The sequence below is a fragment of the Panthera uncia genome, chromosome D2 (assembly GCF_023721935.1).
Source record: "Panthera uncia isolate 11264 chromosome D2, Puncia_PCG_1.0, whole genome shotgun sequence".
Lineage (NCBI taxonomy): Eukaryota > Metazoa > Chordata > Mammalia > Carnivora > Felidae > Panthera > Panthera uncia.
The window spans coordinates 20,035,208-20,058,644 of NC_064818.1; the positions used below are offsets into that span (position 1 = coordinate 20,035,208).

General features: G+C 38.7%; 1 protein-coding gene across 2 annotated transcripts in view; it reads right to left on the reverse strand.

Annotated features, from left to right (window-relative positions):
- Positions 1-22,227, reverse strand: part of FAM13C (family with sequence similarity 13 member C) — a 177,158-nt gene extending 154,931 nt beyond the window's left edge. For both annotated transcript variants that reach the window (XM_049645093.1, XM_049645092.1), the window contains exons 1-3: positions 21,635-22,227; positions 14,942-14,998; positions 11,419-11,620 (exon numbers count right to left, since the gene is read on the reverse strand). In XM_049645093.1, the coding sequence (XP_049501050.1) occupies positions 11,419-11,620; positions 14,942-14,998; positions 21,635-21,696 (321 nt within the window). In that variant the 5' untranslated portion in view covers positions 21,697-22,227. The remainder of the gene's footprint in view (positions 1-11,418; positions 11,621-14,941; positions 14,999-21,634) is intronic.
- Between the last annotated feature and the right edge of the window lie 1,210 nt (positions 22,228-23,437).

Genomic DNA, 23,437 nt, shown 5'->3' on the forward strand with positions numbered 1-23,437 from the left:
GATCCACAAGCACAACATTTAATGATTTTCCCTGGTGTTTTTAAGTCTGGAAGTTTTTATACTTCCAGTATAGTTAGTGTTTTCTAGAGTAAAACACACTAAAGTACAACCACACCCCCATCACACTGAGGTACTGATTGAAAGAGCTTTAAAGTTTGACGGTATTCTTTTGGTTATTTAATTTTAGTTACAGCTGAAAAGCCTAAAAATATAACATTGGAATGGCGTTTCCTATTGGAAATTTCCCTGACGCATGCAACATTACTAAGCCAAACAATCATAATATTATAGTTCGGGGTGTTAATGAACAAAAGAAGCAGAGCTGAGCATTTTTGTTCCTGCAAAAAATCCCCTAATTGTGGCTACAACTGATTAAGCAGTAAAAGTCGCAGAGGGCTCAGTTATAAAAACAAAAAACAAAAACAAAAACAGAAAAAAGATTCATAACAAAACCAAGCTGGGCGATGTTGGGTGGGAAAGCAAAGTTCCATCATGACTCAAAGACCACCAGTTACCTGTGTCTGGATGCAATCACATAATAAAATAATACTCAAAATAGTCAAGCCATCCTTGTGTGTGACACTAGCCTCAGTCTAGAGCAGCAGTTTCCAAGGCAGCAATCCCTTGTCAGGCCACTTATTTCCAGTAGAATTAATGCCCAAAATACGACACTACTGTTGTCTGTGTCTTCCATCAGTTACACTGTTTTTGATCATTTTAACACCAAAACTGGCTAATCAATGTCAGGCTTTCTGTGGACTTAATAACAGCAACTGTTCATGGCAAATAGGGGTCAGTGGGATAAATTGTCTGCAGACTTCAAAGGGCAGATTTTTAAACATTTTTGCCATTGTATCCAATTTTTAAGGCTTTAAGGCTTTAAGCCTAAAGAGTAGGCTGCTTTTTCCAGGGTCTTTCATGCTGTTCAGATGCTAAAAAGATATAAAATAATTACTACAATTTGTCACCTACACTGACTTCCTATTCCTTCTTTTACTACTCTAGAAGGACTGAAGTAAAAGAAAGATCCTAATGCATCAGGCTACATAGGCACAACTGGTTACTTCTACCAAGTTGAAGGTAAGCGAGGTCAGATATTCTACCAGGTGAAGGTAAATGAGGTCAGATGTGCATGCAATTCATTCTTGATACAGTCGCCAAATTTAGTAAATAAAAACACAGCATGTCCAGTGAAATTTGAATGCCATACAAACAATAAATAATTTTGCAGCATAAGTATGTCCCATGTAGATATTTGTTTACACAAAACTCCCATTCCTATTCCAAACAATATCTACATGGGACATACTTAAACTACAAAATTATTCCTTGTTTATCTGAAATTCAAATTTAGCTGGGCATCCAATATTTTTTCTGGCAGCTACATGTCTTACAAAATATGGAGCCTAAAATTGTAGGCTTGAGGTTGATATGTTATGTCTCAGTCCCAAAGTGATATTTAACCATGTTTGATAAAGTTTGGATTGGCAATTCTTAGTTACCCGAAATGTCACTTCATTATGTTTCTGCTATCCAGACTTCCCAGCTTTGCTTCCAAGCTCCAAAACAGGCTGTCGAAGTCCCTGCTAAGCTGTGTTCTTTGCCTAAAGAACACTCTGCTCTTGGATAAATATCACCAAGTACATAAGGATGTGAATTTGCATATCTGTGTGTATGCAGAAACTCAGCTTCCACATCTGACAATATCCAAATCGTCAAATCTACTTTCTATAGGAAGTATTATTTTTGGATGAGATTTTAAAATGCCTCTTAATCACAGAACCACAAGTTTAGCTGGCATAAGCCAAAGTCACTACATTCTTATGGCAAGAGTAAAACCATAATTATTCCTAAATAAAATAATAAAATTGTAAACTCTGAAGTTTCATTTGGCTATACAGAAAAAAAATCAATTACTAAACCTATCTTTTTCCTGATAATAATGAAGCAGGTGCTTAATTGAAGGGGTGCTTGTCTAAAATTCCAATTTCTGCTCAAAGCAATAACAGTATGTAAGTCCTTTGGTGATACTTCATTAACCTAATTAATGTTCTTCTTCTTCTTCTAGTACTTGACATTAATAACAATACCTCAGTACTGTGAAGGACTAGAAGAGAAAAAGACCAATTAACTTCTTGCTTGAGGTTATATGCTAGTTTGAGTAGAAGATGTGGAAGTCATTAGTGCTGCTGGCCAATAATTCATTCCTCACCCCCCATTAGAATACATTATAGGATTGTACTTCCTAATCTTTTCTCTCATACGTTTGTAGTTATGGGAGAAGCACATGACCAGCTCTGGCCAATTAGTAAAGAATGTAAATACTATATGCAGACTTAGGCCTGAAGCTTCTAATTATTGGTGCAGAACCCTCCAGGACTCTCTTTTCTCTCTGACTTTGAAACCAGCAATGGTCAAGACTGTGATTGCTCCATTAGTCTGGGTCTTTAATTGACTGCCATGATCAGACACTTCCTGGTGACCAATGAGGATATGTAATGTGCAAAAAATGTTTTTTTTTTAACTACTACCTAGTTTTGCTTAAACTGCTAAGGTTTTGAGCTGATATTGCAGCATAGCACAGGCTGGTCTAACTCAGGGGAAATGCAATTTTTGAGGCTTTAGTGCATATAAAACATTTTATAAACAATTTTTTATCCCCCTAAAACTTGTTGAGTGTTTAAGTTTAAATCATTATCACTCTTTATACTCAAACTCTTAAGGTAGGTTCAAAATATCATCTCTTCTTTACAGATGGAAAACAGACACTTAAAGAGCTGATCAGTAAACGCTTAAAGTCGTAGAGAAAGTAAGTGGCTGAGAAAGAATTTGAACCCATATCCATCTGGACCTATAGACCATACTTTTCACTACCTCCCTATACCACCACTCAACTCTTTTGCTCTGGGATTTATTAAAGAAAATTTCTACATAGTAGAGGGAGCAAGACTTGGAACTCCACAGAGGGCCAGCAGATGCCAATAAAGACAAAGATGTCCTATGGATGTTACTCTTCTTTCCATGCATTGGTAGGTCTTGACTATGGGCTGAATTTATAAGGCTATATAATGCTAAAAGCCATCTTGGGAACAATGTCATGAAAATTGGAAGTTCTTTAATTCAGAATTTATTTATCTATGCAAAAGATACAGAGGAAGAGGCATAACGAGACAATTTTAAGAGCCATTCTATGTGGGAGCCATCTGCATACCCATAAATATTCCAGGCAGCATATAAGTAGAGATCAGTTCTTGCCATTCTCTGCTGCTACACTCAAAAGAACCAATATCACCAATACCTTCTTCATTTTTTAAGGAGAATTTTGTAACGTCCATTATAGGTGAAATATCATTTAGCTAAAGGAGACCTGAGTTCTACAATGTCAAAGTTTCAAATTTTCCATTGCTTGTAAACTTGTCTCAAACCAGTTAGTTACATTGTTTGAAACACAAACTCTACCTGAGTGACATTTTTTTTTTAAACTTTGAGATTTAATGCCCAGGCAAACAAGTCATATCACTTAGTTCTAAGATTCCTTCATGTCAGTATTTAAGCAGCATATTTGTATATTTAAAAAAAAAAAAGTAAAAGTTATTTTACAGACATTCCAGGTTCCTTCCTAAAAATATCTTTCTTCATCAACTCAATCATTTAACAACAGATCTGTTGTTAATTCAAAGAGGAGTATCAGACTCTAATACACTACGAGAAACCAAAAATCCAAGCATCAGCTCAGATGGTCTCACTTTGAAGGACTGAATTTCTCAGATTTCTGTTCCCCTGAATCTCAGCAATTTTACTTAGAGGAGTAAAGGAGAACTTGGAAAACAAACCCAGAGGACTATCTTTCTTTATGACCAGTAAAGGACATTCCAAAAAATCCATAACAGGAATTGAAGTAAAACCTCCATGCTGCAGCTGCAATACCATGCAAGAAAGATAATGCAACACAAACTCATGAGTCAAAACAACTATCTGAGGCCCATTGTTAGGATCACAATGAATTCATCCTTTTGACACACTCTAAAAAGTAAGCCTTCAGAGGCATATTCAGAACTTAAGTCTTCCTTTCACTAAAAAGCAAGTGAAATTCTAGTTGAAGTTCATTTTAGCTTTCTGGTGCTCTCAATTTCAAAGTCAATCAGCTGTACTGGTTTTCTTGCTTTACAGTTTGCACTTACTTAGTGTTTCAGTAATATATTAAGAAAAATGTACATAAAGGAGAGCTATAATTTGAACAGAATCTTAGTTCCTTTGGGGGAAAATGACTCAGAATTAACTATTGTCTCTTAATTTAGAGTCTAACACAGAAAGAATTAGAACTATACTCTCCAAAAGCAGAAATATAGTAAATACTTCGTAGTTAAGTTATTTTGCCTGAAAAGTGTTTAGGGGTTTTTCATTTCTGCAGAAACATTAAAATGCAAATTTCACAATCAGACCTGGATCCCTTTCCAGCCTCTTAACACATCTACTGGAGCCAAGTGGAGGAAACCTAATGCTGATGTACACCAGACGGAACAGCTGGTCTCCCCAGGAAGTGGATTAGCAGTATGATTGCAGTACACAGCTCACTGCAGAAAAGCTTGCTGTATAGCCTGCTAGTTTTTGTCTTCTGCTAAAATAGCCACCAGCGGGGAGGGCAGAAAGTTGGTGCATCGCCTGATGCCAGCTGGTAGGGAGTGAAGATGATAAGACTTATTCTACCAATGCTAAATCTACATGCCCTCTGGACAGTTATGAGGTCCAATACAGGAAGTTGGTTCTGTTAGTCAAGTCCAATCATCCCCAAATCAGATTGTTAGGGATTAATATTATAGTAATATGGAATTCTTTTTAGTTTTTCACAAAATATTATAATAATCTATTACTATGTTTATTTTAATCAGTAGGAGAATGTCAATAAATATGGATTTTTATTAAATAGTGGGTTTACACATTTTTATTGAATAATAAGGGAAATGTGAATACTAGGAATTAATGTAAGACAAACAGTTCCAGAAAAAGGTAGAGATTATATCAAGAACAGGAAAGACTGATCAAGACTGGTGGTCACACACAATAAACAGAAAGTATGTGTGGAGGGAGCCTGATAATAAATCAACCCCAAAGTTTTCCAAGATGATGAATTACCCAGATATACTAAAGGGGAGAGATGAAACCTTCAGAGATCACTGTTATTCATAATGAGATATAAGGAACAACTACATTTTTTATTGAGATAAAAATGACCTGTAACATTATATTAGCTTTAAGTGTACAACATAATAATTCAATATATGTATATATTGTGAAATGATCACCACAATGTCATGTTAACATCCATCAACACACATGGTGACCAATTTTTTTTCTTGTGATGAAAACTTTTGAGATCTACTCTCTTCACAACTTTCATAGTCACCATGCTATACACTATACCCCTAGGACTTATGTATTTTCTATCTGTAAGTCTATACTTTTTGATCACCTTCACCCATTTCATCTACCCCCTCCTCATATTTTATGTAATATATCACAAAATATTACAGTATATGTAATCTATTGCCTTCAATCAGTTCTCCTCCCTAGAAAGAGTAATAAAGTACTTTGATAAGGAGTTTCTACTTTAACACAAACTCACAAGTCCTATTTTAGCCTCAAGTGAATCATATCAATGAACTCTGGTATTAGCATCAATAAAAGTTGACCTTCCAGGAGACAAGTCATTAAATGGTTCCTTTCCAACCTATTCTTTTTCACAGCTCCCTGTTTAATGAAGACAGGGGTAAACAAGCAGGAAGGAAAATTGCAATTGATCCTGGTTCAAATAAATAGTCTCCTTATTTCAAATATCTTAACTTCTTTGAGGACATTCTTGCATTGTCTTCCTGATTCCTGGACTTTTATTGGACTAGCAAATATACTTAAAGCATTCTTCTTTTAAATCATTCATATATAGTGGGTGTAAAACTATAATCAATCATTCATACCTGCACAAAAAACCTCAGATTCTGTTATTTTACCCAGGGTTCCTCAGAGAAATGGCAAGGCCAGGATTAAAGAAAGGTTGCTCATAGTGAGATTTGAATCTAATCCTCCAGAAGTAAAATTTCTGAATCTGACTTTGGGATTGATAAGAAAGGTACAAAAGATTAAAATTTCCAATGGTAACCCTCTGGCCCCTTCTCCCTTCCACATACCCCCATTCCCAACCTGGTTAGGATTAGATTGAAGATCCACTCTGGGGTGCTGAATACAAACTTTGTGACAAGAGAGCCCAAAATGGCAATAGGTAAACTCTTAAAATGGTGCCCTTCAGCTTCAAAGAGCATTGTTTTTAAGTTCAAGAAGGGTGAGCTCACAGAATCTACACAGGTGTTTTTGGGAAATGGTGATCATAACAAACCAGTTAGAACTGTGTATTGATGGTGGCAACAAGCATTGGGCAGAATTTGAAGCATAAGCTTCAGTTCCCCCCAAACAAGTCCAGCTTTACAAACAGAACAGCTGTCTTTACCTCAGTGCATGGTAAATCTGCTTAATGTTACATTTATCCTGTGATTGAAACTCTTATGAAATAGTTCTATCAACTTCTTATATCTTTGTTCAAGTCTGCATGGCATTTTGCCTGATGATATTAGCCAAGAACACTATAGTATTCTCAGGGATAACCGTAGTTATTATTTAAAATGCTGACTTGTTCACAGCTTTACTTCTTTCATTTGAATCTAGCATCATCCAGGTTAGTGGTTTTTGTTTTGTTTTATTGTAGAGGGAGGGAGAGAGAGAGAGAATCAGAGAGAGACAGAGAGAGACAGAGAGAGAAAACAAGTGAGGGAGGAGCCAAGGGGAAGAGAGAATGAGAATCTTAAGCAGGCTCCACGCTTAGCATGGAGCCCAACGTGGGGCTCAATCCCACGACTCTGAGATCATGACCTGAGCCAAAATCAAGAGTCAGAAGCTCAACCAACTGAACTACCCAGGTGCCCCCAGGCTAGTGGTTTTCAGAGGTGCACATTAGACTCTCCTATAGAGTTTAATAAAAGTGCAGATATCCACAATTTACACCAGATTAATGAATATTTTACTTCACATTCTTGGCATGTTCATTCAGGATTATTATATCTCCAGGTTTTTCCATCTGTAAAAATTATGTTCATCTATTCTGTAAAATCATAAGTAAACACTCCCTGACTTCTTTAAAAATAGACTTACTCATTATCCTTTGAAACATCCTAATTTGGGGGCAATGATTTTATTATCTTGTTTTGCATGTCACATCTATTCATTATTCTTATTATGAGCTCTCATCAGACTTTTCACATTTGAAAATGATTCAGAGAAAATAATCACAACTATTTTCAGTTTCTGTCATCCATACATGCTTGTTTTGTTCAGATGCTTGCCTATAGCTTCTACTATCAGCACCAAGCCACAGTTTGTGTCTTCAACAAAGAATACTCAATACTACCATGGTAAAGGACCAGACGCTTCAAACAGCTGACATTTTCAAGAACAGGGTCTTGGGTACAGGAATCCGATGACACCAATGGGCTGAGTCAAGATATACAGAACTTGTCAAGAAGCTGACAGCTTTATGCTACTGCTAACGCAAGATCAATAGGAACAAAAATTAATTACATAAAACTGAATGGGTTGAAAAGGTAAATTTTATTGTAGTTATTTTTGGAATATTGTTATCTTTTTTAATGTTTATTCATTTTTGAGAGAGAGCATGAGCAGGAAGAGGGACAGCGAGAGAGGGCAACAGAGCATGTGAAGCCCAGCAGGCTCTGGGCTGACAGCAGTGAGACAGATGGGGGTCATGAACCATGAGATCATAACCTGACCTAAAGTCAGACACTCAACTGACTGAGCTACCCAGGGGTCCCACAATATTTTTATCTTAATGTTCTATTTACTGGATCTAAAAAAAAGTCCTTTCTCTACTTCACCTTACAATTTAGTAGATTGTTTTATTAACCATATTTTATTATTTTCTGTATTTTTGATGTACTGGCATCTAGACCCTCACTCATGGGAAGTAAATGCCTCTTCTAGGGCTAGCCATTTCTTAGAACATATGAAATGACTTGCCCAGGAACAAGCCTTTCACATGCAAACTAGCCAATCCTGAGTCCATACTTGGAAACAACTCTTCTATCTGGCTCGCACACTCCAGAAGGCAATATTCCTCTGCCCTAATCATATGAACCAGGTACTAGAGAGCCCCTATACCTCACACTCTACTGAAATGATTCAAACTAGTCAATTCTAAGACTGCTTTTCCCTACCTCGCCTTGTTTTTCCCATGGAAACCACATAAAGGCCTCTGCCGTGTTTTCCACCTGTCCCTTCTACTTCCCAACTAACACTGGTGCCTTCCCTCTGTGGCCCTGCACAGCATAGCATGCCCCCTCTCCTCTTAAGAACTAGGAGTAGGAACCTTTTCAAATGGCAGTCATCTCCTCATCTATTGGCCTCACCATACCTGAATAATAATAAATACAAACTATGTTTTAAAATCATTCTATTATGTAAACCAGAATAAAATATTTAAAAATGGTATCTGAGCTTCACTGAACCTGAGAGTTCAGAAACTCACTCTGTATCCTCACTTTCAATTGCAATAGGGTTATTTCATATATTCAGTAATAATCTGTCTTCCTTTTTACCTGAATATAATTGAAAAAAATCTGTTATTCAACTAACATCTTGCCCGGAATGCTGTCTTGAGAATAATTTTCATTGAATCAGGAAAAAAAAAAAGGCCACTTTAAGGAACAAATGTGATTTTACTTATGAAGCCTGTGCCTACAGAGTCTTCCTTGGATAACTGGCCTGTTATCTGGCTTACAGGGTCCAATCTTACATGTGGTAATGATGGTCACTTCCTGGAAAGCTAGGAACCTAATGTTATTTTGGGGAAGTCAAGAAGAGAGAAATTTATCCAAGTGCAGTAATTGATTACTACCCAATGGATATTATAAGTTTTGCTAATTTTGTGTCCATTTGTAAATTTATTTCTGTAATTCTTGTCAGACTACAAATGTGTGATACTTTGCATTCTCTTTTGAACTGGTTGTAATATCTTACTGATTCCCTTATTAATTAATAATTTAAATAAAATCTTTGATAATCTTTATTTTATAGTTGTAAGAGAGTCATGATTATATTCTTTTAAAATGTAACTTTCACAACTGATTGAGAACACACATTTCACAAAAAAAAAGATGATACAATCATGTATACACTTCTCTTACCAGTTTTGAATCATTCAACAAATAATACTGAGTGACTACTGAATGCTATAGATCCAAAGATAGACAAGGACTGAATCACTGACCTTAAGAAACTTGCATCCTACAAGCTAACATTCACTCAACATTTATCTAGCTTCAGTGACCAATATTACAAAGCTTTAAGGCAGAAAAGAAAAATTACATTTATAAAATTCTCCCCAAAGTAGTCTTTTCTAAGTAAGTAATTACTGATTCGCAGCACAACATATCAGCATAGGAAAAAAATTCCAGAGTGAAATCGCAGGTTTTATATAAAAATTAAAGTGTGAGTAGGATAAGGGATTAGGTAAATCACTAGATCTGGGAATATCTGTGTACCGCTTGTTAGCAACACTGTGCTTTTATGGAAAAGACCTTCCACCCGAGTTCTTCCAATTCTGTTTAGAGACATTATGTAATCCCTCTACTCCTTACTCTTTCCTTTACAGAAAAAGATAATAATACCCATTCCGTGGGATTGTGGTAAAACATGGTACATGCCCGGAACACAGTAAATACTGAAATACATGTTAGCTGATTTTATTAATAGTATTACTTATAGATTCAGTTTTTGCTCAGTACTCAACCAGTGTAAATTCTCTGTACCCAAAGAAAATAGGAAGAATGAAATGTGTTTCAAATTTCTCCCAAAGATGAATAATCTAATATTATAAAAGTTCTCTTAGTCACTGGAGGGGGGAATCTCCTTGTGTGGGTAGAGATGTTAGGAATGAACTGGAAATTCTACCTGCACTCCAGGATTCCACTGCTGTACTAGCAGCAAAGACAATACAAGTATATCTCCAGATATCTTCCTGTGTATGAGCAATGGATTGGAATTGCATGCTCCATTAGCACCTTATTACAAGTGACAGCTATGTAATTTCTGCGAGCCAGATTATAGGATGACAAGAAAGAGAGCACTCTAGCAGAAATGGCTGGTCACCCAAAGCCCAAAGTGTCACAAGTGACCCTTGGTAGGAGATTCAAGATCAGAGCCTCCCTGAAACCCATCAGACTCTGCAGGCAGCCCTTTGGGTACCTGTATCCTCCCCAACACCACACTTCTAATAAGATTAGGTGTATTCAGTAATAGACAGGGTCTCAAGTTTATGATAACTCAAATAGTATTTCACACTCACTTCTCTCTGAAAGTCAACTCAGTTTAAAATAATTACAACACAGCTTTATGAATGCAGAGGGTGTTTTCATTTTATTGCAAACTTAACTGACGCATTAATAGGTCTTAATGCTAAGGAAGAAATTAGATAAAAATCACAAGACAAATAAGAAAATAACAAGGTCAAATAAAGTGTTCAGCTAAAGTTGTTCTAATAGGAAGATCACCTAGTGCCCATTTGCTATATAGGACTGGACTTAAAATTATTATATAATTAATCTATTATGCATAGAACCTCCCACATTATCTTTAAGACTTAAATGTTAACAAAAAAGCAAAGTTAATATTAATGAAGCACCTGTGTCCCCAAAACTACATTAAGTGCATTACAAGTATAATTTCATTAATTTCCTAGTAAGATTAAAGTAGATTATATTCATTTCATCTTTTTTTAAAAGCATCACAAATTATTTGTGGAGTTTTTAAGATTTAAAAACATCACATTCTTTGCTACATACCTCTACACTTAGAGAAAGTTTGAAAAAAAATAGAAACTGTAAATTTATTACCCAAATCAAGTGAAAAAAATGCTTCGTTCATTCATTTAAACACATTGACCTCAAAGAACCAGATGCTATACACACATACAAACTGGCACATGCATGCACACTTGAATATTTATCCAAGGCTACTAAATTGCAGCCTAAAGTGAATGGCTCAGAGTAAACTTGGGACTTTTGCTAAGAAGAATCTCCAAATGCGGGGCAAGAGCTACATGACCTGGATAAGTGAAGATGGTAGGAGATCCTCCTCTACTCTCCCCTGCAAAGATTGCAGCATCTCCTTTGAAACTATGTCAAAGCCCAGTATTCAAGAGTATCAGTTTGAAAGGGCGCTAAATTATCAGCCTGCTCAGAGAACTGTGCTGGGTGGTTTGAGCACTGACACCTCAAGATGCCTCATCACCTCCTGAAAAATAAGGTGCTCACACAGCCTGCCAGAGTGTGGCAAAGGCCTGGAGGTACAACCCACTACCTGACTTTCTCCGTGGCTCCTCCCGCTCTCTGCCTTGAGCAGGATCTTGGGCTTCCGGGACTTGAAGTTGCCCATGTTGGGTCGCAGCACGCCGTCCACCAGCAAGGTCTGCTCTACATGCTGCTGTGGCTCCCGAGAGGGTGGTGCGGGCTCCTCTAGGAGAGCCCCGGCTTCGGGGTAATTTTCTTTATTGTCTTCATCTCTAAAACAGGAAAGGCCCAATTTAGAAAGCACCCAAAAAAGTATTAAACTGCTTCGGGAAAGCGAGGCTGGCATACTCATAGCTGCTCTATTTATATGGTATCTAGCAAAATGTTTAGAGTAGACTTAGTTTCACAGGAACAAGAACCGAAGAAATGTGAATTTCACTCTTTAGATCACTCCATAGTCCCTTCTAATCTTTGCTGGTGAATACATACTTTTTTTTTTGTAGTTGTGACTTTGTGCATACGATCACATCTGTTTTTAATTTTTCACTTCAAGATGCTTTCATGTATATATTTTTTTCTCTCACAATAATAATGTGAGATTCAGGTTAGAGATCATCATCCCAGTTTTATAGAGTAAGACTGTAAACCTCAGAGATTAAATGAAGTGCTTAACAGAAGGGCTAATTCACCCAGACCCAGAGTGGTAGCTAGGTCTTCAGACTCTCCTGCATATATGTCTTTGATTTAAGGCATGCTATTTCCTCTTCCCTGGCATGTTTGTAATCATCTCCCTACAGTTTTCAAAGGCCTCTAGAAGTTTAACAGGGTCTACTTTGATAAGAAACATGCTACTTGAAAAAAATATAAAACAAGGGCCAAATTTTACCCAAGCAAACCATCTGACAACACCCTCAGTGCACACTCGAAGATCCTGTTGTCAGGCTTTCATCAGTGAGGAATTGCTGGAGGTGACTGAATGGGCTGGCGTTACCTCCATACATTTAGTGCCGGGGTGGCATTTTAATTTTCACTAAGCAAGCAAATTCATACAGTATCACCCCACTGTTTCAATTTCCTCCAAAGGAGTGACATAACACTTTTATTTGAAGTCATTAATCCTTCTTAAATCTAGGTGCATTTTATATTCTTATTTTGCTAAGAATCCAGGGATATAACCAAATGGGGCATTCACTTTATACAATCAATATCCTCAACCTCAATCCACTGGCAATCATTTGGTACTAGATCATGCAATTCTCTAGGAGTGACCACTTCCCGCAGGTGCTGTTTTTCTCTCCTGCTCCCTGATTGGAGAACCCATAAAAGAGATTTTGACAAGGTCAGTTAGGAAGCAATTCCTCATGGTTCAAGGATACCTAAAGCCAAAAAACAAGACCAGCAAACAAAGGATTTCTGTGCCCCTGTTCAAGATGCCTTTTCACAAGTAAAAGAGAGATTAAATTCACAGAACTGATATTGAAAGGATGAACTCCAGTTAGCCTCTGGGAAAAGATCAAAGCAAACATCAGGATAGGAAGTCTGGCGCATGATCAGGGTGTAGTCATGCAAGGCGTGGAAATAAAACTATGTCAAACAGTTCATCTTAAGCCTCAGAACAAACTTCATAATGCCTGATAAAGGAGAACCCAACAAGTGAAACAATTCTTCAGTATTAGTAACTGAAAAAAAAAATCACAAGTCAGTGCCAGTGACACTGGTTAATATTTTCCCTTAAGATCAGCTACAATTTAAAAAATTCTAACTCACTAATGGATTTGGAAAGTGATGTGAAACCATGAGTTGGAATTGTACTGGTTCATTTGAAATTTCTATCACTGGAAACAAAGAATGTTCATTCATGCACTCTGTGTTCCCCGGTGAGAAACAAAAGGAATGGCTGTCTTTACAGTAAACCTAAATGGGTCCTCATTCAAGGAAAATTCTAGAATATTCAAGAATAAGTGGGAAAATGTCAGTTTTCAAATCTAAAATTACTCTTTTGATACACTTATTCCTAAAATAATACCTGGACTTCATTTTTACATATTTTCAAGGTGCCCCCAATTTATAAAATCATCTTGTTCACCTCCTTGACTTGAAAAACAAGGAACATGATCAGGGGGAGCTAAAAGTATCTTTCTCTCATTACACAAACTTAGAACCTAAATACAAAAGTCATCTTTAGAAATGTCTTTCTAACCTGTTAATGGTTCCTCAGAATCTCCAAAACAGGAAAGTACAAGTTATGTAATTTATGCCACTACTTATTGGAATCATTTATAACTGAGAATGAACAACTAAGTGGTGTTCTGAAAAGAATAAGAGTCTGAAAGATCCTCCCACATATTAGTTGTGTCACCTGGTCCACAGCATGTCACCTCTCTGGTCCTCATCCTAAGATGGATGTCTCTCCACCTTGCAAAGACAAGACAGTCCCTATGAAATACCTGCCATAGGAAGCTGGCTCAAGGCCACAACCCAATAAATGGGAGCTATTGTTATGCTCACAGGGCTTTAGCCAAATGGTTTTTTGTAAAGAAAAAACTGAGTGCCCTTTTTAGTCTCTCCAATACCTCCAGGATAAATTCCAAACTCCTTAGCAAGGTACATAAACCCTTTGAAATCCATGTTTGTTTATCTCTGGAGCTTCAGTTCTTACCACTCCTGGCCTCCTCACTCCCACAGGCTCTCAAGACTCCTGCCATCCTGAACTGCCTGCTATTCCTATGACCCTCTGTTGGTTTTCCAGTAAGTTGCTCCCTCTGCTTGGTGGCATCCTCTTTTTCTTGGCCTTATATCACACACACATACACACACACACACACACACACACACGTCATGTGCTATTGTAATTTTCTTTAAGAATCCATCCCAGAAACCTCTCTGGGCTATTTGGTCCTTCTAAATGAATCCTCTGTCCACGCTAGTAAAATGTACTTAATGCACTGTAGCATCATCATCTATATTGACTGGTTTCTGGCACAAAAAAATAGGCCTTCAACAATTGTTTGTTATCTAACAAACGGACTTGAGAGTCAGAGAGACCTGAGTCCAAATTCTGCTTCATGGTAGCTATGTTAGCTTGGATGAGCTATAATCCCTCTGAGCCTCAGTTTCCCTACTACCAGATAAAGAGAGAAACATCAGCCTCCTTTCAGTTGTTTGGATTAAATAATAAAATGTACATGAAAGTGCTCTGAACAAGCAAATATGGAAGAAAGTTAACTGTGAGGGTTTTGCCATACCATGAACCCCTCGATGACCAGGACCATACTCCAAACATTTGATGACATGTTTGGTGAATAAATCTATAATCTCTTCCACAGGCTCTATGATGGGAACATTGAGATGGTATAATCAATATTTAATTCAGTAAACATTTAATTAGCATTCCCCATATGAAGGCACTGCCTGGGTACTAAGGGGAGCATCCCAAAACTGGACAAGACAAAACTTCCTTTAAGAACTGATAGTTTATTAGAAGAACTTACACACAAGAACAAGTGACTGTAATTCAAAGAGGAAACAAAGGAGCCTAGACCCAAATGATTTCTGTCCTTCATAATTAAGAACCAGGCAATTGTGGGTCATACCTGAGACTGGAGCAATCAGTCTGATCTTCATGTAGGGAGACTGTGTCTTCGTCACACCTGGAGAGAAGGAACAAAACCACATCAGATCCAACAGTCTGTAGCAGCAGAAGCAGCAAGAGTCTGAATTATCTTCGATTAGTTCAGTAAACTAAAATATAGAACAACCCTGACCACTCTCTCTCTCTCAAACTAGCTCCAATTCCCAACATGTGTACCAGGTAATGACACCAATGTTGTCATATGTGATCATACCTCAGAACTAGAGGTAACACTCCTTTATGATCCACTGATCTGAATTATCTAAACTAACAAGATTTTGGCAAGGACTGAAGTGTTCAAAGCACTTGAGGGACATCTAACACCAAGATTGGTGGATTATTCTTGGCTCGAATGCACTGTCTGCCTCTTGAAATTTCCTCTGCCTCAGGCAATCATAAACCACATCAGCTTCTATTTGGCTTCCTTCATTGGCCTCCAGACTTTCTCAGTCCCCTTCCTTATCACAAAACTTCTGGAATAACCTGGTGAAAAATTCGTGGCTCCTCTAAATGAAAAGTCTTCTGTATTCAACACTGCCTGAGGGAATCTAGAACAAGACCACTCTCTCACTCTAGTGTAGGAGGGAGCCTTTGTTCCTGTTCTCAGCCCTTCCTATCCTGCTCCAGCCTGGAATGCTTTTCCATCTCCAACTCCTACTTATCCTTCACTTGCCCAAATGAAGTCTTATGAGCTCCATGAACCAAGTTCACCCACAGGCCACATTCCTACTTTAACCTTGATACATAAATGTTTACTCTTCATTCTAAGGTTTGGGTAACCAACTGTATCTTGCCTCACACTGCTCTGTAATTCCTTCATACCTCTGAGCTCTTTTAATTAGTTATTAATTCCTTGAGAAGAAATGATATTTTTTTCTAGATAAACCGCCACAGTGCCCACAGTGGTACCCCAAAGTAGGCATCCAATAAATGTTTGAATACAATCATTAGCTCTGGCTCCTCAGCAAGACTGGAAATAATTTAACAAGCATTTATGGAACATTTGCTATCTTTCAGGTACTTATTAGGCATTGGAGGTGTGCTTCTCAAACTCTTTGGGATTTAGGACTGACCAGTTTGTTTTCTATTTCCAATCCACTATGGTAGTTTGGTAAAAATGCCACAGGGATGCCAAATTCCCATAAAATTTATTAAATTCTTACTCCCTATTTCTGTACTTTCCTTGTCTCAGGCAAGTTACAAACAATTTTGGGGCCCATACTTTTAGTAGCACTACTTCTAAAGGACACAAAGTTGAAAAAGTCCTCCACCCTGCCCTGAGAGATTCACAATGTAATGAGTAGACAAAAATAAATACATACATATGTAATATCACCATAATATAATAATAATATTCCTACTTTATGAAATCATTTATAATTTTTAAATATTCCTTGCTTGCAATGGTATATAACTTGTCCACAGAACAAATTGATGAAAGCTCCAGTCCTCTTCCCTCACAATCCCTTTTAAATTATGGGGTTTTTTTTAAATGAATTAAAACAAAGGCTACATAGATTCTAACTCTCTCTGCCTGTTGAAATATTTTATTCCTATTGGCAGTTAAAAAGAAAAATCGGTCGACTTAATACAGTGCTCTTCTTAACAAAATAATTAAATTTTCTTGCTTTCTCATGTTTTTGACTGTCAGTAAGCCACTCTATCCATCTCATGTAAACAACAATTGAATGCATAAGTATTGCCTTATTCTCCTCCATCAGAGACATTCACTTTAATAGATCATCTAAGCTTTGTAATTTGAATGAAAAATGTTTCCCAATGAAAGTAATATTGCAAAGTAGAAAAACCAGTGACAAACAGAAACCTAGAATTTTTGCTTCCAAAGAACTAAGGTTCAATCGGAGTTTCAACCCTAGAGCTCAACAATACCTATTGTTTAGGAATTTGGCAAGAACATATTTTTCTCCCCCTCACTTGATTTATTAACTTTTCAAAGTACAATTAGGTAAAAATGGAAACTCAGCACCAGAACATACAAAGTTGCACATGCTTTTTTAAGTATGAGGTCAGATCCTGATTAGCTGATCCAATTTTAAGGCCTATTGAATGATTTCAGTAGCCCCTCAAGGAAACACAATTCCTAGGTCACAGATACAGCAATGAAATAGATCTGTGTACTGGCTTACACGAACACATATACAAGCTTTTTAGTCCAGTTGGATTTTACATTTGCTTTGATGAAGACCATTAAGTTGTATTGAATTAACATCTCCTTTGTGATTCTTCTGATGATTCCTTGAGCAGGAGCCCCCTGTACAATGTTGAACCAACTGTAAAACTGGATTCCACAGTGGAACCCATATCCAGATATCCCCATTCCTATAAGAAAACCAGCTCAGACTAAGTACCCCAATGGTCTTGGGCATGGCATTTTCTTACTATATTATAGCCCCACTACAGGAATTTAAAGACCAGTCTCTTTAATGATCTCCTTAAATATTCAAAACTTGGCATCTTCTACATGCAATGCTTTTCAAAACGTAAACTGTGACCTATTAGTAGGTCTTGAAATTAGATAGCAGCTACCAGCATGCTGTTATTGTTGTTAGAGAAATAGAATACAACATAGCAGTATCATAAGGTTTAAGTGTTATTTCACAGAACTTATTTAAATAAGTCATGTATATATGTGTGTGCTGGATTGCGTTATAAAATGTTTTTCTTGGGGCGCCTGGATGGCTCAGTCAGTTGAGCATCCAGATTCTTGATTTTGGCTAAGGTCATGATCTCAAGGTCATGAGATCTCTCTTATGAGAATCATAAGATTCTCTCTCTCTCTCTCTCTCTCTCTCTCTCTCTCTCTGCCCCTCCACTGCTCATTCTCTCTCTCTGTCTCTGTCTTTCTCTTTAAAATAAAATAAAATAAAATGTTTTTCTTACTACTGTTTGTAGTTAAAAAAAATGTGAACAGCACCTCTATTAAATGACTTCCTTTGAAGTCTCATCAACTAGGGTCTAAGTCCCCGAGTTCTTGATTTGTTGTTACCCAGACAATATATGGATAATTTGTCCTTGCAATCACTTCTTTGTGAAATGCTCGGGGTTGTTACCTTTTTCTCTCTCGGAGTTTTATTCCCTCTATCAATCACAAACAAGAAAATCTTATGTGGGACTTAACCTTCACCGCTTACCTTCTTTTTCATAGCATCTCGGTTAAGCCTGCCAATGCAATCAGGTAAGGGCCACCTTCACACAAGAGGTGAAGGAACTGCCCAAGTCCAACGTGGAAGGCAATGGTCCCTGTGGTATTTCTGCTCCACCATACTGAGCCTTCCAAATAGTCTCTTTAGTTTATATTCCAGAGGCTCGCAAAAGAAGGAGAATGACTTGTTTCTTAGAATAATGGTGGGGAAAGAAGTGCCCATGAGAGGTTCTTTTTATTGACTTGGGGTAAATGAGAAGAGAGGCCTCACATTGGTTATTAGATAAAATGTGGTTGTGCCAAGAAGGAGACTCCCATTCACGCAGTAGTCCTGTGTTCCCTGAGATCAAAGGTGCAGAGGTGCAGCCTGAAATCCTATGGGATTTCTCAGTGTGTCTCCAGAACCATTTGCATTAGCATTCTTTGGGATCCTGATTAAAAGGGCAGGCTTGGGCCCTACTAGCACCTCAGTGTCACTAGATAGGCTAGCTCCCTGAGGGTGAGGCCCAGGAATGTGAATTTTCAAACCAGACTGCCTTCTCAAACACACACAAACATAACTAACACTGACTTAAAAGTTTACAAAGCCCATCACTGGGCTGACTCCAATATAATCGCCAATCGTAGGTTCCCATTTTGGGATAAAGTCTGGGAAACTGAATCTTGTACATGTTTCTTTTTTTAAAATTTTTTTTAACGTTTATTTATTTTTGAGACAGAAAGAGACAGAGCATGAATGGGGGAGGGTCAGAGAGAGGGAGACACAGAATTGAAACAGGCTCCAGGCTCTGAGCTGTCAGCACAGAGCCCGACACGGGGCTCGAACTCATGGACCACGAGATCATGACCTGAGCTGAAGTCGGCTGCTTAACCGGCTGAGCCACCCAGGCGCCCCTCTTGTACATGTTTCAATGTCCTTCCCCAGTTCATACTGATGATCAGTTTTGAGAACCACTACTTCAGATGATAACTAATTCATTGCAGAATGCATTTGCTGGCCAGGCTTCATTTCATATAGCAACGTAGCCAGAGCAACATAGGAAATGACCATGGAAAAATAGATAAAAGGACCCTGCAGATACAGAAGGGAAGTCCAAGACCATTCTGATCTTGGAAGAATTTGGGTATAAAAAGAAACTGAATTGGTTCAGAACTGCACAAACAGTGCCAGGCCTGGGAAAAAACCGAGAAGAGAATAAAATCTGTCCTTAAGTCCCTCCCAATTTCCCTTCCCTTTGACTCTTAAGAGACCCCCAGGAGGCCAAGCTCACCCCTACCAGGCTAGACTACCTGATAACACAAATTATATTAAAGTGTTAATGACAACTTGAATCTGCCTCCCAGGGGCACAGACTTTTTAATTTCCATTTTAATAAGGGTCACCACCAGAGGCCTTCATGCAAAAGAAATCATCTCTGGGTGCAATTTCAGATACAAAAAAAAAAGTGAGTGTGGGTAGGAGGAAGTAGGAGGGATAGGGGCAGGAGGGAAGGAAGTTTGTATGTATCCAGAACAGACAAGGAGGCAAGTGCCTCCTCTGTGTATGTTAAGACCACTCCCAAATATTTACTGAGCACCTGCTACATCTAATTCTCAGGATAGCGATCCTGGTCCTGTTGGCTTTGAGGTAATGCCAAAAAACCAAGGAAAATGTTTTGTATTCCTGATGAGAGGAGAAAATGTTACACTAGACAATAACTAGTTTTCAGTGACCCTACTTTGTGCTGTGTGACACCTATGAAGCTTTTGGTATTTTTAAATATACTCCTTTCATTTTTAGATTAGCCAGATGGCATTCCAATTGTCACTCAGGGCCTTATAAAATAAATCACTGTCACCTCTCTGAAAACAACAACAGGATCTTATGCAATCAGAACTCCTTGAGGAGTATCCAAAGAAAAAGTACCAGACTTTTCCCACAGTTAAGTGTAAAACCTTTTTTAAAAAAATGTCCATGTGAAATCTGGAACTGAGTATCTCATTTTGAAGCCCCTATGTCTGAGGCTGACTCTGGGGATTCAGCCACACAGGGCTCCCAAGAATCAGGCACAGAAAGCACTTGGTGCCTATAAGCACTGCAAAGGGAGGAGAGCACCACCTGTGAACCTGAACCAGGAAGTCACGGCCTATCTTTGGCGTGCATACCTCAGCACACGTTCCCTCCTCCTCTCTCCAGCTTTTAGAAAACCAAAGTTGCAGCAATCTCATTAACAGATGCTGGCCCCAGTGAGTATTTTATATGGCATCTTGTAAAGTCAATCCTGGATTGTTGTTTTTTTAAGTAACTCCAGTTAAGTGAGCCCAAAGCTTGACAATAAGAGAGCAGCATATCCAAACGCAGAAACAAAAGATGTGGGAAACCATGGGACCTGGGAAGTCCTGTAGAATCTTACCCTTCCATCACCAAGTCATTATGACTGTGGTAAAACTTGACACTCATGTATCTATTCCCACATTTATTTGCCTTTTAGGAAATTTTAGCAAACAGTTCCTGAGTTACTGGGCTTTTCTATATCAAACCTGCGGCATTTTTTAAACATAGGTGAGTATGTTTAAAAAAGGGATGTATGTATACATCCCTTTTTCCTGAACAGCTGCTGAGTGACTTTACCAAAAGGTCCCAGAAGTAAACATCATGAGTTAGCCTAGAAAGACTGCTAAATGCAGTGCAGATACTTCATATACATGTATATATGTAAATTTTATGCAAATTACATATATTAGTATAACATACTACCTACTAATTTGTAACATATATGTATAGTATAATATTAGGAAAACATCCCATTAGGAAGGGATGACAAGAATTAAAACCATGAACTATATCTAATAAAAAATACTATGACTGCTGGCCTTGAGTAAAATACTATACTCCTTCATTCCATGTTTAAATTATGTTAGTTGCCCCAATCAGCAGCTTTAGCCATAGGACAAGATGGTTTATTCCTCCTATAGCCACATCTTTGAGGTCAGAAGACAAAAAATGACAAAGGGCACGAAGAAAAGTTCACTGTGTCTTAAAAATCTGTAGACAAGAGAGGGTAAGAACAAGTTTAACCTGTTTACCACATGCTAGAATTCAACTCAAGTCATTTCACATCTATCTTCCATTTGTTGTAAATGTATACAGCATGCTCCGTGAAAACTGACACCAATGTTGGCAAAATAAAACAAAGCTTCCTTTCTGACATGTCAAATACATTTTTTTTTTTAATTTGAGCTCCAAGAATACATATCTTAGAGCACTGAGCTCCTACAAGCAATTAGCTTGTTATGATCTCTCCCCCCATAGCTGCTAAAAGGCTGATTTCAACCTGTAAAGATTTCTGGGCCCCATCATCAGTCAGCACCTCTCCCGGTCTTCAGAGCCCAGATTACAAGAGACAATGCATCTAATACGAAAAGCGGCGGGGGACGGTGGAAGATACCTTCACGATAGTTGCTTCCAGAGAAAGGCATGCAAGTGTTATTTTAACAGCAAGAATCACTTACTCTGTTACAGCGGTGCTGCTGAAGGAATTATCCTGAAGGCTGAAACAGAAACAAGAAAACATCAGCCAAGTCCGGCGGGGGAGCCGTCTCCCTGATTGCTCTCCGGGAGTTAGAGCACACACACAAACATGGCATTGCAAGGCAAGTCTCAGGGCTCGCCCGGCACGCTTGCTCTACCTTGGGCTGCTGTCTGCACATGCTCGTAACGACACCCCCAGCTGGGGCCCAGCCGCACGGGCGAACCACAAAGCCCAGCAGCCCGCGAGGCTGCGGGGACAGAGCTGGGCGGGGCGCAGTGGCGGAGCTGGCCCTGGGCCCCGGGCCCCCCAGGATCCGCGCAAAGAGTGCCTGGAGAGTTACCGGACCTCAACCTCGCCGGCCCCGCACCTCGTTTAGTCCAGGCCTCTTGGTGCCAGCCACCCCGGGGCTGGCAGTGGGAAAGCCCAGCCGTTTCTGCCTAGGTGCTGAAATCGCTGGGGGACTTGCTTTCTTCCAGACGTCTCCTGCCAATTTTACAGAGCTACCCCCTCTAGGGATGGAGGCTCGCAGAAATTCATCCGTCAGGAGGGAACGACGATGGAGAAGAGGACATAGCTGTTGTTTTTGCTGTGTGTGTGTGTGTGTGTGTGTGTGTGTGTGTGTGTGTGTTGCTTTTTATTGCCCTGCATTTGAAGGAGGGCTCACTGCATCACACCCGCTTGGTCTGCACTGTCATTTCAGTCTCAGAGAGGAAGCGCCCAGCTTCTTGAGGACAGGGCTATGAATGAACCCACGCAGGGCCAGTGGAGAATTTATTCCAGGCCGTACTGGGGACTGGAGGGCCGTGCAAGGGGTGGGGTGTGCTGTGCCCAGAGTAGCCGGTCTGAGTGCCACTCCCAAGCACCCTTACAAAGGGCGAGAGATGGAATCCACAAATGCCATCCATTTTTAAATAAAGGCAGCCCTGTTGGGGGAAGGGAAGGCTGTCAGGCCTCCATTTGCTTCATTCCCCTGGGAATATTTGTCCTGCCCTCTTTCCATTGTTCTTTTCTCCTGCCAACTTGACCTTGATATGAAATGAACAGTCATCTGTGAAAGATTCTTATTTTGATTTTTGAATTAAGTAAATTCCCCAGCCACCCCCCCGCCCTTTAACCTCTCCACTCGCAGAAGCAGCTGAGATGGTATGTTTTAAATACAGTATTTATGGTATGTTCAAACGATATCAGGCGATGAGTTAATTTATAACACAACAACCATCTCAAATTTTTACTTTTGGTTAATTAGAAAAATTACCCAAAATTTGGTAATAAGGGGGAAGAGCATTTACCTTTCAGTATCACACTGAGACTTTGTTTTACAGGTCCACCCAAGGACTACTTAATTCTCTAGGAAAATGTACTTGTGTGTGACGTTGCTGCTCACTATTGGTTAGATTTCAGATGCTGGAGTTTCCTGTTAAGTTGTACATTTTGTCCAATCTGTCCAGAGGAAAAGATAACCTAAATGTTTATGGTATTATTGCATTGTGCAACTTTAACCACTTTTGTATCTCACCTAACAATCATATAGAATATTCTTCTACGTGCCTGTAAATATTCAAATACTCTTGGTTTCAAAGGCACCACACTCTTACAGGTTCCTTTATTAATAAATTAATAGATTTCTGATGTGTGCCTATACTTGTATAAGTGTCATGTTTTTAACTTTTATTATACTTTGAAAAATCAAAATTCAGTTTTCCAAGAAAAACAGGTTTCATTAAGGTCCTTTGCAATTTTCTTTTCCTCACTTCAAGTATTTGAAAAAGTAGCTGAATAAAAA